At 38.4% G+C, this 17,672-nt stretch overlaps 1 protein-coding gene across 1 annotated transcript in view; it reads left to right on the top strand.

Moving 5' to 3' along the window:
* Positions 1 to 17,672, top strand: part of VCAN (versican) — a 111,376-nt gene that overhangs the window by 41,223 nt on the left and 52,481 nt on the right. Inside the window, 1 exon segment of the mRNA XM_038532407.1 lies at positions 4,604 to 7,612. Within this exon segment, the coding sequence (XP_038388335.1) occupies positions 4,604 to 7,612 (3,009 nt within the window).

Raw genomic sequence — 17,672 nt, 5'->3', positions numbered from 1 at the left:
TCTTGAACCACACACAAAGCCAACAGCTTCCCCAAATTTCTAATTCACTTTTCAAGGATTCCTTAATGTATATATTTTAAAGAATTTCAAAAATATTCTCAAAATGACTTGACTGCTGTCACTCAGCAGTGTCACTCAACTGAGTGGTGAGTGGCTGGCTAAATACTTAAGGTGAAGTATATAAGAGTCGTGACCTTAGCAATCGTTCTGAAAGCCATTTCCGAGATGCACAGCTGGTTGGTTAAGTAGAGGAATTTAGAAATATAACCATATTTTCCTTGGTTGCTTTTTACCAAATGTAGAAAGAGTTTTTAAAGCCACTTCTTGGTGAATAAGCAATACCAAACCTCACTTTGCTATAATTCTCTTTTCCTTCTGACATCACTGAATAGAAAATTAACAATGGCTGATGACCATAATTAGAATTTATTCATGTCAAGTAGATTTGAAAAATAAGGAAATTCGTATATTTGTGAAACAAAATTTTCCTGTGTATTTCCCTGTGCTCATTAAACTAAATTGTGCATTTTTAATTTTTCTTTGACCTCAGAGTTAAGTAAGTTCTGTGTAAGTTAGAGACTTAGGGCTTTGAAAAATCACCCACGCATCCCCAAATTTAAGTGAATCAAAGCCACTCAAGACTCATGATAATCTTTCATGTTATGTTATTAATGATCTCTAAGATAGGGAGATAGAGCATGCTCCCTAAAAAATCCATTCTAATATCTTATTACCATCATCCTTGGGTAGTTTTTCTAATTATCTAAATTCACTGCATTGGACGTTGAGCCCATTTTTCCTTTGTAAGTTGGAGACCAAACTCTAACAGCCATGTCTACTATTGAGTATAATTGTTCAGTTGTCCCTCCAGCATCTTCCTCACCTGAAGCAATTTCCTTGTTTTGAAATTTTAATTTCTAAGCATCTGGTGATCTAGCTTTGAACCCTCATTTTTTATATCCCTCTGTTTGATTAAGCTAGGAACTAGAAATTGTGGTTTAGAGAAGGCTAAATAAGTTCCCACCACTTTATATGCTACACTGCTTACATATTCGTTCACTTTTAAAGTTGGCCTCCCCTTCTAACCTGAGGGATGCTTATTGTTCTTTTTTGTGCCCTCGATCATAATCTGACCATAGGCACCAACAGTAATCCTTCCCTAAATGGTATTTTAAATATGTCTTCTGTTTATTGAATTTCAATCTGTTAGCTTTCCATCACTCCTAAAACTTTTTAAAAATAGTTTGTATTCTAATGTCATTGCTCCAGCCATTACTCTTTATTTAACAATAAGATCAGAATCAACTTATTTGAATATTTTCTATCTTTGTGAATTCTCATGCTTATAGTCATTTATTTATAAAACATTTTAATATAGAAGAAACTAATTTGAAATTAGTCATATTCATATAATGGAGGTAGTATGGGTGGGTGTTAAATTGACTATCATGCTGCTAATAGGGTCTTTATATTTTACTGGGAAAATCTGCCTTGTGTCTTAGAGGCACAGAGTCCATAGGACATAAAATACCATAAGTACAGTGATGCAAAACATCTGTGTGGCAGACAGCTGCAGAGGTTGGAAGGGAGCTTTTGTGGGAAAATAAATATGCTGATTTCTGTTGGCTTCCTCAGTAATGAAGCTAAAAGGACACTAGTAGTTTTCCAATTCAAAATTTTCTCCATGTGAATTCTTCTGGAAGGACCGTTTTGGAATAATTTGGAGTTGCATTTTCACCTTTAGAATAGTCCTCATTAACATAGTAGCATTTATTCTTAAGATATCTCTTTGTGGATATTTGTGGTTTTTAAAATCATTTCCTCTTTTTGGAATGGTTGAAACAAATGGCACAAATGATCAGATACTCTGAGTTATGATGGAAATCAGCTGTTAAGTTGACGAAAAAGCCACCCAACCCCAAAGGAAGTCTGAGGTTCTCTATTCCAAATAGTAGAATTAATTAACTTAATTATAAGCAGATTTTTAAACAGAGCTCTAAAATTATCAAAAAGCCTTGTTTTTGAAAACAAAGTCACGTAAATCCTGGCTTTGTAAGGGAGATTCTCTGAGACATATTGCTGTCAATTTATTATGCTCCAGGACTGGAGGAAGGCAACACAAATGGTACAGTAATAATTGGCAATGACGTACAATTCAGTTTTTTAAATCTGAATCCTTCATTTTTAAAACACTATAAAAGTATTTCCATTGCATTGTAGAAAGCTGCTAGCCCAGAATTTGGGTTAGAATATGGGACAACCCGATCCCTAAGCCTTCTGTTGGGCCCTAATGCCAATATCATCTCCTTTTAAGTTAATTTCATCAGCCATGGAAAGAAATACTCAGAGGAAAAAAGTAAAATAAGCTCTTTTACTGTTATTAACAATAATATGATTAATTTTTCTCTAATATGCAGTGTGATAAGTGATTATGTTAGGTTCCATGGGAACTTTCTCTGAATGTACATTTTACTGTTTCCCCCAAAGAAAGCTGTTATAAGACAAACATGATATTTGGCAGTGAAATGAGGTAACAGCTATGGAATTTCAGAGGATAGAGAATTGAATTAAAAGATAGTCAACCACATTTTGGCTTCTTAAGTTGTTCATGTCAATCAAAATAGACCCAATCTTCCTCCAGGAAATAAATATAGGAAAAGCTTTTCTTACAAGGAGAAAAAGAATTATTTAATGTCTTCAAAGAATCCAATTATTCTTTGTTTAGTTTTGTTCCAGCATAAGATAGTAATAGGCAAATAGTGACAGACTTTGAAGAATATTTAAATGTTACCATAATGTAAATGGCCACCAAGTTTTCATTATAAAATTAGTGAATCTGGGCTTTAGAATAATCTGGGGAACGACCACAGCTAACAAGAGCTCATCCTAGACAAAAATAAAGAACCTGTTACAACTCAAGTCTGATTTATAACAAAAGCACATTGCTTCAGCCTCAAAGGTTTTTGGTAGACTTTAGTTTTTAGACCAGTTTTAGGGTCACAGTAAAATTGGGGGAAAGTGCAGCGATTTCCTATGTACCCCTGCCCCCTCTCATGTATAGCCTCCCCCGTTATCAGCACTGCCCACCAAAGTGGTACGTTTGTTGCAATTGATGAACGCATGTGGACGTACCATAATCAAAGTTCATAGTTTACATAAAGTTTCATCCTTTGTGTTGCACATTCTGTGGGTTTGGCCCAATACGTAACGACATATGTTTATGATTCTTGTATCGTACACAGCAGTTTCACTGGCCTAATATCATTACATTTTGACAGAGTAGAGGGAGTTCAAAGAAGCCAGTTTAGTTTTCCAAGGACTCCTGTTTTGGGACCATTGGGAGTTGGACACGGATATTACAGATACCACAGATCTTACAGCTCGTATCAGGGAGATCACGCATTTAGCTAGTTTTAAGTCATACAGGATGTGGCAAGACAATGCCGACAGGTTTCCTTAGAACAGCTCCTTCTGAGTTTAGTGGTGACTGGTTTCTGACTTTTGAAAAATCTTTTTTTTTTTCTTAAGAAACAAAATCTTTGTGTCCTGCTGCATTTTCCCTGCATTGAAAAGGAATCTTGTCTATATACACTGTCACTTTTATACTCAATTTGAATTTCTTTAAAAAGGCCTGGCCATTCTCTGTAAATCTGGAGGCATTATAATGTAGCATTTTATGATGACATGTTACTTTTTATTGCCTGAGCCCATTCTTTCTGATGCTCAGAGTTGTTTCCAGTGATTTGTAATTAGAGACTGAAAATATATCATGTGGGTACTTTACTTCCTGTTCTACTTTTGCGTTTCATGCTAAAGTAAGCCTGGAACCAGGACCCTTGTAAGAGTTGCAAACATAGTGTGTAGAACATAGAACAAAACGTAGAACTATTACAAGTGCCAAACAGCCTCTGCCAGAAACGTCTTATTGTTTGTTAGAAACCCAAGGCTACACTACAGAGTTGAAACGAAGATGAAGACAAACGTCCCAACACCTGGAACCAAGAGAAGAGTGGTATTAAAAGGTTTAATATCCTGTTTTTATGAAACCCTCTGCATTATGGACAATGTAATAGTTGATATGTAATTCGGGCACATTTGATGTGGCTTTTTTGTTGTTTTGCAATCTGAGGCCCTCCCTCTCCCCTGAGACACAGTGCAGCTTGAGAAGGAGGGAGAAAGCTAGAGGCAGGGTACAGAAGAAGCCTTCAGAATAGCCTTACCATGTTTTCCTACTAGGCTACAAGCTGCTGCTGGAGTTTCTGATAAGTAACCTACCTCCCGTTTCCAAACTCTGCATTTATATTGTTTTGGACTTTTCCTTATCTTAAAACAACAAAATATTCGTTTTCCTTAACCAAAAGTAGTCATCCATCCTAATGGGTAAAAGCAGTGATAACCCTTACAATACAAAACGAGTGATCAGTCTGACCGTGAAATGTTCGATTGTCTGCTTTTGCATTAATTTAATTATAGTTTCTAGACACCCTTCATCACAAAACACTTCTGGGTCACCCCAAAATTCACAGCAGCACTTAACAAACACTGGACGTACAACTTTTTATTAGTGACTTGTCTAATCAACTCTTTGAAATTATTTTTCTAGCTAAACAGAATATATCAGAGGCTACAACCATCGAACTGAATATCCTTGCAGAAACTGCATCATCCAGTTTTTCTGAAGAACTGCACATGGTACCCGACAGAACAACACCAGTCATCCCTCTAATCACCGAATTACCTATCATTACAACCAAGTTCCCTCCTGTAGGAAATATAGTCAATTTTGAGCAGAAAACCACATTTCAGGCTCAAGCTATCACACATGGAGTAGCCACTGAATCGTCCACCCCTGCTGGTAGTACCATGAAGCCTGGGGATATGGACTACTACCCACCTTCTGGTTCAGGACCACTTGGAAAGGCAGACATACCTGAAATTCAGAAAGAAGTGCCCCAGAGTACAACTGTTGTCTCCCATCATGCTACAGAGTCATGGGATGATGTCTGGGAAGACATACAAACACAAGAATCAGTTACACAAGTTGAACAAATAGAAGTGGGTCCCTTGGTAACATCTATGGAAGTCTTCAAGCACGTTCCTTCCAAGGAATTGTCTGTAACTGAAACACCATTTGTGTCTACAACAATGACCCTGGAATCCAAAACTGAAAAGAAAACAGTAATCACTGTTTCTGAATCTGTGACCACAAGCCGCTATGGATTCACGTGGGGAGAAGATGACAGTGAAGACAGCACAGATACAGTTAGATCTACTCAGAGCACCTTGGCCTTTAGCCAAGTACCTGAAGTCGTGACAGTGTCAAAGACTTCAGAAGATACCGCCTCCACTCCACCAGAGGACAGGGAGCAAGTCTCAGCATCAACAATTCTTTCACCTGTAACTGTGCCTGACAGTGATGGATCATCCACAGACACCTGGGAAGAGAAACAAACTAATGGGAGGAAAACTGAAGATGTTTTTGGCCCTTATGCGTCCACTACACCTTTCCCGTCACAGCATCATACAGAAGTAGAATTGTTTCCTTATTCTGGTGATAAGAAATTAGTTGAGGGAATACCCACAGTTATTTATCCCTCTCCACGAACAGAAATGGCGCAAGGAAGAGAAAGAACAGAAACACTAAGTCCAGAGATGAGAACAGATACTTATACCGATGATGAGGTACAGGAAAAGATCACCAAAGACCCATTTATAGGAAAAATAGAGGAAGAAGGCTTCTCTGGAATGAAGTTCTCTACAGCTTCCTCAGAGGAAATTCATCTTACAGAGTCTTCAGTGGAAATGACCAAATCTTTTGATTCCCCAACACCGACGACGGCCAAGTTAAGCGTAGTGCCGACAGAGGCAAGAGATATAGAGGAAGACTTAACAACACCGGCTGAATTAGAAACAGATGGCTATCAAGATACTACGAAGTATGATGAGGGTGTTACAACAGTGCCTTTGAGCCACAGCACTGTAAGTGTGGAGGTGGTCACTGTATCAAAATGGGCATGGGATGAAGATGATACAACAGTAAAGCCTTTAGAGTCCACAGAAGATGCAGGCCCTCCAAAATTGCCCCCTGCCTTACTTACCACTACAGAAGTGAGTGGGAAGGATAAAGAGATCCCAAGTTTCACTGAAGATGTAGGGGATGAGTTTACTCTTGTCCCAGATAGTACTCAAAAGCCATTAGAGGAGTTCACTGAGGAAGACTCCACAGACCATGGGAAGTTCACAGTTGGATTTCAGCCAACTACATTAATTGGTATTTCAGAAAAGCCAACTTTGAGAGATTCTACACCTGAGGAAAGAGTTCCACCTGTCACAAGCGTGGAAGGCCAAGTTATATATGCCGCCACAGAAGGAAGTGCTTTGGATGAAGAAGCTATGGATGTCTCTGAGCCAGTATCTACTATCTCCCAATTTGTACACACTTCAGATGTGGAAGGATTGGCGTTTGTTAATTATAGTAGCACCCAAGAACCTACAACTTATGTAGACAGTTCCCATACTATTCCTCTGTCTGTAATTCCCAAGACAGAATGGGGAGTGTTGGTACCTTCTGTTCCGCCAGAAGATGAAGTTCTAGGTGAGCCCTCTCAAGACATACATGTCATTAATCAGACTCAGCTTGAAGCAACTCTTTCCCCCGAAACTATAAGAACAGCGACAGAAGCTACACGGGGAACAAGTCTGGAAGAATTCCCTTGGAAAGAACAGACTACAGAGAAACCAGTTCCTGCCCTCAGTTCTACAGCTGCCACCGCCAAGGAGGCAGCAACACCTGTGGGTAAAGAGGAGAGTGACAGGACAGCGTATACAGTCTCTGAAGACAGATTGGTGACAGCTTCGGAGAGAGCCCCAGGTTTAGAAACAACTCCAGTTGGAAAAATTGAGCACGCTATGTCTCATCCACCTGGTGCTGTCACTGAGCACAAAGCAGAAACAGATGAAATGGTAACGCGAACACCAAGCATAGGGCCAACGGTGTCTTTAAGTCCAGAACCTGAACAGAAGCATGAAACAGAAAGTGCTAGTCCAGGGGCATTTGTATCACCTTACAGCACCCACATTACCCAAATAATAGAGGAAACTACTACTGAGAAAAGAGAGAAAACATCCCTAGATTATACTGATTTAGGCTCAGGATTATTCGAAAGGCCCGTAGCCACAGAACTCCCAGAATTTTCAACAGCTAAAGCCACAGTTCCAAGTGATTTCACAGCTGCCTTCAGCTCGGTAGAAAGACTCCACACAACTTCAGCATCCAAGCCATCCCCAGCACCCACTGAGAAACCACCTTTGATTGACAGGAAGCCTGGAGAAGAAACAACCAGTGACATGGTAATCATCGGAGAATCAACATCCCATGTTCCTCCCACCACCCTTGAGGATGTCGTGGGAAAGGAAACAGAAACGGATATCGATAGAGAGTATTTCACAACTTCAAGTACTCCATCTGCTACACAGCCAGCAAGACCACCCACTGTGGAAGGCCAAGAGGCCTTGAGACCTCAGGCACTTTCCACTCCAGAACCCCCAGCAGGGACAAAATTCCGCCCTGACATAAATGTTTTTGTTATTGAGGTCAGAGAAAACAAGACAGGTAAGTCTTTGCTTTCTAGACATACAAGTCAAGGCAATCAGCATTTTATCTTGAAAATTACTTTTGGAAAAAAAAAATCAACATACCAAATGCTGCCATTAGAAGATAACTGGAGTGTGACAAAATTCTGTATTTTAGCTTCGTATATTTGTACAAGAATTGGAAGAATATGTTATTTGGAAGAATGTTAGATACGATTGTATGTTAAAAGCCCTAAGAAGCCCTGCTTTGTCATCTAATATAACCAATCATCACTGTTACATCACTTCAGAACATGCAGAACAAAGTGTTTTAATTTCAGTGTCTTTCCATGCATCACTACTCAAGCGTAGTACTAGACTGTGTTAACATTCCATTGGTCTTTAACTATTAACCTTCAGCACTCACATCGTGGACAGCTAAAACCGTATTGCACATCTCTAGGGCTTTAGGAAGACGTCTAAAGGTTTGCCGTGATTTTTCTCTCCTGGGATTTTATAGGTTTGTTGTATAGCTTGTGGGGTGGGTCCCAGGTCCGTAGTTGAAATGTTCTTTCAATGCAAGTTCAACATACTGTTAAGCTGTTGTCCTGGGGTATTTTAATGAGGCTTTAAATATTTAGAACAAATATAATCTAGCTCAGTTCTAGGAAATGCTAGAATTCATTGCACCACATATAATTTCAGAGATGGGTATGTCATCATTACCTCTGTTCCCTAAAAACCAGGCTGTAATGTTATTTACTTTGTGATTTCATTGTTTCATCTCTAGGAATTTTTCTGATGCCTTCTATTCGGCCCAAATATTTTCTTTTTCTCTCCAGCAAAATTCTCAAAAACTGTTTCTTTACATTGACTAATACTTGAATTTTCATTATTGAACATGACTTATTCCTTCCTAAAGGTCAGACCACACCACCTTTTGACTTTGGTAAGCTGAAATGAGAACATAGTGTATACAGTTTAGTAGATCAATTCAGGTTTGTATCTTTTTAATTTAGAAGTTAAGATCACTGATTTTAATGAAGTTGCTGTATTCTAGTTTAAATACGTGAATTGAAAGAATAAATAGTTCTTTTTTTCCTTGGCTGTGCTCTGAGAGGGTGGGCTAGAAGATTTTTTTTTTCTTTTCTTATCTTTTTTTTTTTTTTTTTTTTTAAAGCATGTTTTCTCTCTTACTGTTGGGATAGTCCTCTTAGGGTGTCATTTTCTTAAGAATGATGCTATCCTCATCAGAGTGCTCAGGAATGCACCTTTTGGGAACAAACAGGTAGTTCCGTTGTCGGGTCAGCTGGCTTCTGGTGTTGTGGGTGGAAACTTTACACTTCTAGTATCCAGAATGCTCGGTGTAAAAGCTCTTGTGGAGCAGTGACTAGAAAAAAATACATTCCCAGAGTACTGCAGTTAATCTCCACCTTTAGAAGGGTTGAAAGAGGCCAGGCTTGGACATCATTGTCCTGTTAATGATGCTGCTTCTTGGAAACTATATCATGCTTCCTGTTTCTTACAGTCCTTTTCCACCTCTTGAAACTGGGCTCAGAGAGAGAAGATGAATTGCCAAGTAGTGAAAATGAGGATTGCTTTTAGTAGGGTTGGAAAAGTAACGAGACGATATTACTATGAAAAAAAAAAAAACAGAAGTGAAAAGGAATTACTACTAGTGGTTAATTTGAGAAATTTTAAAAATGCTTGAGTGATTGACTATGCAGAAGTTTTTCCCAATTTAGATGACTCTCATGTTAGTGTGGATGCTCAAAGAGTATAGAAAACAGGAAAAACTACTCTACTTAAAAACTCTTCCAAATGGGAAACTGATAAGATTAGGGTGATCAAATTACAAAATAGAAAATCTGAAACTTGATCGCCCTGGAAGCACTGACAGTCATCAGGAAAAAAAAAAAAAAATTGAAGTTTTGGAAATGGTGACTCAAAACAGAGGGTCTGAGTAACCTGACTCAGAAACCACTTATACAAAGGTGTGTGTTTATATTTAAGTTGTTAACTTAATTCATCTGGGGCTGAGAGACATGCCTCAGTGTGTCCTCTTCCTTCTTCCACTTTTAAAACATGGGGCTGTGATTTGCTTTCAAGCCAGTTTTTCTTCAGCGTTGATAACAATAGGTCTGAAAACTGTGTGGAAAGGGAACGGTTGAGTATCTCCATCAGGCCAAGATTCCAGTGCTGGTGTGGTTGGGCAGTGGGGGATGTCGCAGGGTAGAGCTATAGCCTGTTTCTATCTAGTCCCCCCCACCCTTTCACCTCTCATTTTTGTATACTTTACATATGTCATTCTCCTTAAGACTAAAAGCATTTTTTATTGTCTTGATAAGATGAAGTTCACTCAGATCCAACTGCTTACTCTTAGTAATTTTACTTGTTTTCTATGCGAAATTTAATTTTTCAAGCATCTTGAACTTTGGCAAGGGAAAACCTTAAAGCAGATGTTAAGTTAATGGGTTCTAAGGCAGGTGTACCTTAATAAGGAAAAATACATGTGTGCCTGGAAACCAACTTCTTTATGTATCAGGGCACATTTTTCCAGATTGGAAAATCCTTGGTTCATGTAGGAACTTATATAAATCTATTCAAAAACACAGAACCAACCTCTACCTGTATTGTATGTCCAAGTAAGCAAAAATGCCACCCATGCTACACTAAACCAAGGCATTCATAATTTTTTGCTGAGCTCAGCAAGTCATATAAATCTTGATTTTTTTTCTTTTTTTTTACTACTATGAAACAAAACATGCTACTCAAGATACGTTTATGTTATATTTGCTGAAATGGATCTTAATAACAACTTAAGGTGCTGTTGCTGGAGGGCAACTGTAGTTAGCAGTTAAAAAAAATCTGAAGGAACTTTTCAGCTCATAAAAGTTTTATGAGCTGAAAAATGCTATGGGGTGTGTTTAACAGTGGTTCAGGGGATACTGAAAACATGACTCCTGTCTACTTCAGGAGTAATTTGCACACCTGCATTTTGAAAAATTATTGAAAGGTTTTCTTTGTGAACATGTATAAAGTCTACAGGATTTAATGGTGTGGGAGGAGTTTCTTCAATTCTGTACTTTTTATTTTTTTAAGAACACTCCTCTAAATCATCTGAAATGTCACAAGTTGGTGTGACATAACTGTGAATGTATTTAAAAACTGGTATGCTGTTATCTTTGAACCAAGGAATTATTGGAAAATGTGCAGATATTAAGTGCAAGCACTATTATGCAAATGCTCATAGTTATAACCTTAAAATAGATGGCTTATTAGTTGTTTTTTTTTTTTAAGCAAGTCCATATGTACTACATACCACTTGTCAGGCCAACTGGATGTTATTTGTTTTGTCAAGTATTCTTTTTTTGCTAGTTTTATCATTTATATCTAAGTATAGGCAGGTGTAAAGCCAAGATTTTAAAAAATGATACAAATATTAAGATATTGATAAAATTATTAATGCAATGGTATTAAAGATTAATGAGATTTTGAGCAAGAGAATTTTGGCCTCTACCTGAGAATTCATTTTACTCAGTTTCTGTATTGAAAATTATGGTACCTTATTGCTTTCATCATTGGGAACTAACTCTCAGATGATTAATTCCTCCTGTATTTTTTTTTTTTTTTTGTACTTTGGAGAAATGCACACAAAGCTAAAGGTGTTGAGGAGAGGATGAAGATTAAGAGACATTGGTTCTGAGAACAGGAGATAGACACTTAGGCAAATGTCTCATTGCATGCACAGTCATTTTATAAAAGACAATATTCATATAATATTGCTTCATATAACTTTTCAAAATCATATTTTTCATTTCTATGGAGTTGATTATGTAGAAAAATTACTTTCAGATTTTTTATTATAGGAGTAGATTCCTTTATTCAAACAAAATCTTATTAGGGACACTATATCTTGAGCAGATAAAAGGGTGGCTATTCTGGTTAATATTTGATGGGCAGCTCTGCTCACCACTATACCAGCAACGCTGCACTGTTGTGGTTAAAATTTGAGAAGGAAGATCAGGAGCCCCAATTTCTTGGGACCTCCCTCTTACCTTGTGGAGTTTCTAAAATAGCACGTGCCTCAGACCACAGCTAGAAGAAGAATAATAGGATCCAGCTAATTCAAAAGAAGGCAGTAACAATTATTCATTCCTGAATGAGTTGATTTTTTTTTAATGTAAATGCTTTTTTAAGTTGGTCTGATTATCAATACTTTATCTCACTATCATAATACACATTCAACGATAGTTAGTTACCTTTGAGTAACTCTGTGATGCTGAAGAAAGCAAATTAACAAATCTAGTTTGTCTTTTTGACTGAAGCTCTCACTTAGAGCTTGATGCTTTCAGGGCACAGTTTACATATATTTTCATGTATAAACTTCAGAGATCATTTGTGAGACAACAAGGGCAAGTACTGCAGATGGTCACACGTGTAGGTTGAGTTTCCTGCTGACATGGGGCACTATGTATGCTATTCAGATTCCTGCCATGGCAAGAGAACAGCATTCTGAAATTGGTAGCTCTGGGTCTGAGCTGCTTCTTTCCTGCAGAATTTTGGAGCACATCCCTGAAATTGGAAGGGGCTGGTGCTTGCACACATGAGTGGTTCCCTTTGCGGGGCTCCCCCTGTGGCTCCCTGCCACAGAAGCACATTTTTTTTTCCGCAGGGAGTTAGGGTGGTTTCTCCCATCCCTCCTTGGCTGCCTGAAATCTAGAAAAGGATTGAATTTTTCTTCTATTAGTCAAAATATGAAAAGGGAAGAGGCTATCTTCCCTTTGTTTCTATACTTTGAAGAAGAGAATTGACCTTAGTGTTTCTAAATGCTTAGTGCAGCAGATCAGATGATTAGTACTGCAGATCAGAGGTCACCTTTTTAAAAAGTCTTTCTAAGTGAAACATTTTGTATGTGTAGCACATACCTACGCACGCCACTCACCTATAGACACACCTACACAAGCACATGATAGACCCTCAATTTTTAAGATGCTCTATGAATGTTTTTTTAACCCTCTCACTTCAAGGAAAAATTTAAGAAACTGAATTTGCTTCTTCACAGGCTGAAGTTTAATAAAAGACCTATTCCACACATAGCTAAAAGGAGCTTTATTATCTTCCCAATTCTTTCTGAAAATAGCATTTGCAGTTGCAACTTAGAGTTATCCAGACTACTACTGAGGTGGGGCATTTATCTAAAGACAAATGCCACTTAGTTGTCACTGGCAATGAACTCGAGAGAAAGGCCTACACTGTCTTCCAGCCCAGCCCAGTCAAGCAAGACTTATCTTCAGTTCTAGCTACAGTGTGCCTCGTCCTTTGACAGATATTAAAAGAGCACAAAATAAGCATAAACCATAGGCCTTGCTCCCAAGGACTGTAAATGTGTTCTGGGAAGCCAGCATTAACACAAATATAATGGTTGGGGATCCCTGGGTGGCGCAGCGGTTTGGCGCCTGCCTTTGGCCCAGGGCACGATCCTGGAGACCCGGGATCGAATCCCACGTCAGGCTCCCGGTGCATGGAGCCTGCTTCTCCCTCTGCCTGTGTCTCTGCCCCTCTCTCTCTGTGTGACTATCATGAATAAATAAATAAAATCTTTAAAAAAAAAAAAAAAAAAAAACACAAATATAATGGCAGTAACAGAAACACACAGCTCCACACCGGGTAAGGTGGTACCAACTATAAATGGCACTCGAGGTCAGCAAAGGAGAGAATCGATGAAGACAGGGAAGTCAGAGGATATTTCATGAGAAGGGAGACCCTTAAGCTGGTCCTTGTTGGAGAGGAAGATCAAAAACAAATGACTGGAAACCAGTTATTAGCCTCTTGCTGCCCAACAGAGACTCAGCAGTGGAGCTAAGGGGCCACAAGCGTAATCAGGCATTTTTCTAAAAATGGATCTTTAATCATTAAATGGTTAATGAATGGCTCAGAGGTTAAGCATCTGCCTTCAGCCCAGGGCCTGATCCTGGAGACCCGGGATCGAGTGCCACGTCAGGCTCCCTGCATGGAGCTTGCTTCTCCCTCTGTCTGTGTCTCTGCCCCCCACATCTCTCTCTCTCTCTCTCTGTGTGTGTGTGTGTGTGTGTGTGTGTCTCATGAGTAAATAAATAAAATCTTTAAAATTAAAAACAAAAAACAAAACAAAACAAAAAACTCTGGGACGACAGAGAGGCAGGGCCCACTTCGGAAGATGAATGCCTTCTTAGCGTTCACCAAAAACCTATACAGGTTGCTGGAAACCAAATATTCAGCCAACTTCTTCAGGAGGGAGTGTTCTCATACACTTTCCTGTTCTTCAGTGATTCATGCTATTTGACAAAGAGAGCATCTTCTGTAGGTTAAATATGTTTAACTTCTCAAAATGCATTCCTGTGAACCATCGTGGTTCAGAGTTTCACACTTGTAAAGTTAAATGGCATGAAACTACTTTTTAAAGAGTGGGCTGCATACTCTAACAAGCAAGTTAAAGGTTTATACCATCTTAATTCAAGTGATTTTTGACTCAGAAATATTACAGATGCGAGTGCTGCAAGCTGGAGAGTCTGGAGTTGGTCTCTCCTTTGCTTATCTGCAGTGTGGACCTAGAAATTTCTGAATTTCTCTGTCAGATTTTTTTACCAGTAAAATAGACATAATGGCTATTATTGTATAGAAAAACAATTCCTAAACTTTGACCCCTACTCTTTTTCTAATCACAGGGATTATGAAAAAAGGAAGATCACATGTGTATACACAGGTGTACACACCTATACATGTGATATATAAATATCTGTTTTCCCATTTATTCAACAAGTTAGTCAACCAATTACCATGAACAAGATACTACACCAGAACTGGATTTTTGAAGCATGCTTTGTGATGTTCCCAATGAACGTGGGGGGGTAGGTCAGTTAGCTCCGTAAGATACATGGCAGTTGATGCAGTAGAAGGAGCCTTTGGAAACAGTACTGGGTTCATTGTCAGCATTGTGATTTCAGCCTGTTTAGTCTTCAAAATTGCTTTATCTCGATAGACCTCAGTTGTTATAACATTTAAAATGTATAATAATACTACAAACTCACCAGGTTGCTTAGAGGAGAAAGGGATCTATCTCTTCAAGGGCTTGTCCGTCGCTGCGGTAGGCACATCACACAGTTAATACTTCCGTGACAACAAAGCAGTACGCATAGTGCCTGGCACATGGGAACTACTTAGTACAAATTAATCCCCTCTCTGCTTTAGTAGTTATTTTATTCTGGACTTCTAAATGTAGGAACACTTAGATTGTTTTGTACTGTAAATAGGTAAAAAATTGAGTTATCTTAAAATTCAACTTTTATACCGCAGGAAACCAAATATAATTATACTATAGTATCTGCGTGAGTGTAAGAGCTTGTTAAAATTTTAATCCTCCATGAACTGTGTTTGTCTAGGATGATGCCATTTTGGGTGCAAATCAGAAGCAGCTGCAACCCTTATTTAAAATTTAAATACAGTATTGATTCTACAGCACCTATATGTAGAGTTCATTAGCTTTAGGCTCTTTTTTTCATGTGTGAGAATTGGGCTTATGATTTTGATAAGTACCAATTTATTTTTTTTTCCAAAGAAAAAGATCTTTTTACAAATTCTTTATAAATTTTTCCAGGTACTAGGCTTAGTCTCTTCTTGCATATTCATGGAATGCATGGGCATTCCCTGCTGTCTTTTTGTTGTTGTCAAGGAAACCCCCAGTTCTCTACACAGGGATTACATTCTTCCTTCTTAATAGCTCTTAGATCATTCATTTGTGCAATGAATAAAAAATGTATTCATGGGCCCAGACAGTGTTCAGAACGTTTTTGAGGGAAGGGATGTAGCCAAGGGGAGAGACGTGCATCGTGAGAGGAGCAGTAGGGATAAAAGAAAAGGAAAAAGAAATGCTCTCTGAGGTTTCATTTTAATGAGGTAAAGCTGACAATTGTATGTTTTTAATAAGGCATTGCCTATTTTCATCAAAATGTATAACATAACACCTCAGTGAGGTCAGTTTGTCAGGTACAAGAAGAGTTGGTGATTCAGTTGCTTTATTGGTAGCAAAATTCTAAGAATGGGAACCTGGCTGGGGGGTAGGTATAGGGATGTGTTTTAGTAAAAGCTGTTGTATATTTTTTTCATTTGTATCAAAGTACTTTGAAGTTTTGACAACATAACTGAGGTGATAGAAATTATAAAAGAGTCTTTGATCCTAGGGCATCACGTGAACAACGGAGAACCTGTTTTATTGTATGAAAAAACAGTGTTTCTTAGAAAGATATGCCAGTGTTTAGACTTTTTGAATATGAATCAGGAGGAAAACACTAGTCTATTGGCAAGAAGGTGGTAGTTCTGAAAGAGAATGATTTGATTCTTGGGAGGAAAATAAACTATGGTGAACCTTCTAAATACTTGCTGGAACTATTGTGATAATGGATAAAGTATTTCTCCATAAATAAAGTCTAAATAGGAAAGAAAGAATGTGGAATGAGAGGAAAAGTTTAATGGTATTTCAGCATCTGAGTCTATGAAAATTTGACCCTCGTGTCACGTTATTATACCGAGATTTGTTTGCACCCGTGTATAATCAGTACACACTACCTTGACTGCCTTCTATGGCTTCGTCTTTTGGCTCTGTGCCATAGTCTTCTTGGCTTCTCATAGGGCGACTTAGTGGCTTTGTCAATGTGTGCTACGTATAGAAAGTTTCTGAAGGTTTTGGTTTTTCTAAGTTGAGAAAGGAAAAAGGAAATATCCTAAGGTGTGTTTCTGTAGAGTATAATGGGGTATAGTATGGTTATCATTTTTCGCTATGCTGCAATCTTACCTTGCTTTGGTCTGTAGGGAAGCCATTTTACTATCTGCAGATGAAACATTCTCTTCCCATCTCTTCACACTCACTTCCAGGAAATAATTGGAGATGTTGAAATAAAGTCATTCAATCAAGCTATTGTGTGGCTGGAGAAAAGGAGATAATACAATCTTTTGCTTAACAGGGAAGCCAACTTGAAACAGTAAGTGAGCAAAAACACATAATAAAGGCTATTTGCGTTCTTTAGTAAAAAGAAAAAAATGAAGTAATATGAAATAGGGGCGCCTGGGTGGCTCAGTCGGTTAAGCGTCTGCCTTCAGCTCAGGGCATGATCTTGAGGTCTTGGGATCAAGTCCTGCACTGGGCTCCATGCTCAGTGGGGAGTCTGCTTCTTCCTTTCTTTCTGTGCTCACTTACATTCTTTCAAATAAATAAATAAAAATCTTTTATAAAAAAATGAAGTAATATGAAATAATATAAGAAGCATCTTTAGATTTGGCTTCACAGGAAACTCTGGGCACTCATTCCCTCCCTGAGCGACCACCCAGCTTGTCTGGAAGAGTCCAGAGCTACACTAAACCAGGCACCAAGCAGCTTACAGGTAGTGACGCCATTCTGAGCATGGGGGTTTGAGAAGATATCAGAATATGGCTCATTGTATAAATATTGCCATCTCAGTTTCTCAACCCTGGCTGTCTTGTTAGAATGACCAGGGGGCCTCCAACTAAAAATACCCACTACCCCATTCCCTCATCAGACAACTTGTATCTGGATTTCTAGCTGGGGGACGTGGGCGGCTCAGGCATTTGTACTTTTTGTTAGTTTCTTTTCTTAAATTCACTTCACTTATTTTCCATTACTAGGTATCTGTACTTTTAAATGCATCTCACGTGATTTTGATATATAGTGAGTATTGGATATTACTGGTAAAGTAAAAGCTTTCTGCCCTGCAGACAGCTGGCTGATACAGACACTCCTGGGGAAGGGGACGCTTTAAGTCTCTACTAGTGAAGCTGTACTTTACCAGTTTTAAGGAGAAAAAGAGTATGTCTGATTCAGTCTCCTCTGAGTGAAATGGTGCTCTTTCAACATATTTTGGGAAGCGTATCTTTTGTTACAAGTCTTGGCAACTGTACATAGGGAAGAAAATAGAATTAAATATCATTAAAATATATGTGTTTAAAAGTTTCAGGAATAATTATAATTGAATCAGAAGTAATGGTAAGAGGTAGAAAATATATCTAGAATTATTCAGGCTGAATATTTCACATTACTGTATCCGTGT

Source organism: Canis lupus, chromosome 3 (genome assembly GCF_011100685.1).
Source record: "Canis lupus familiaris isolate Mischka breed German Shepherd chromosome 3, alternate assembly UU_Cfam_GSD_1.0, whole genome shotgun sequence".
NCBI classification, from domain to species: Eukaryota; Metazoa; Chordata; class Mammalia; order Carnivora; family Canidae; genus Canis; species Canis lupus.
Note: the sequence above shows the minus strand (reverse complement) of the source record. Positions and strands in the feature narration are given on the sequence as shown.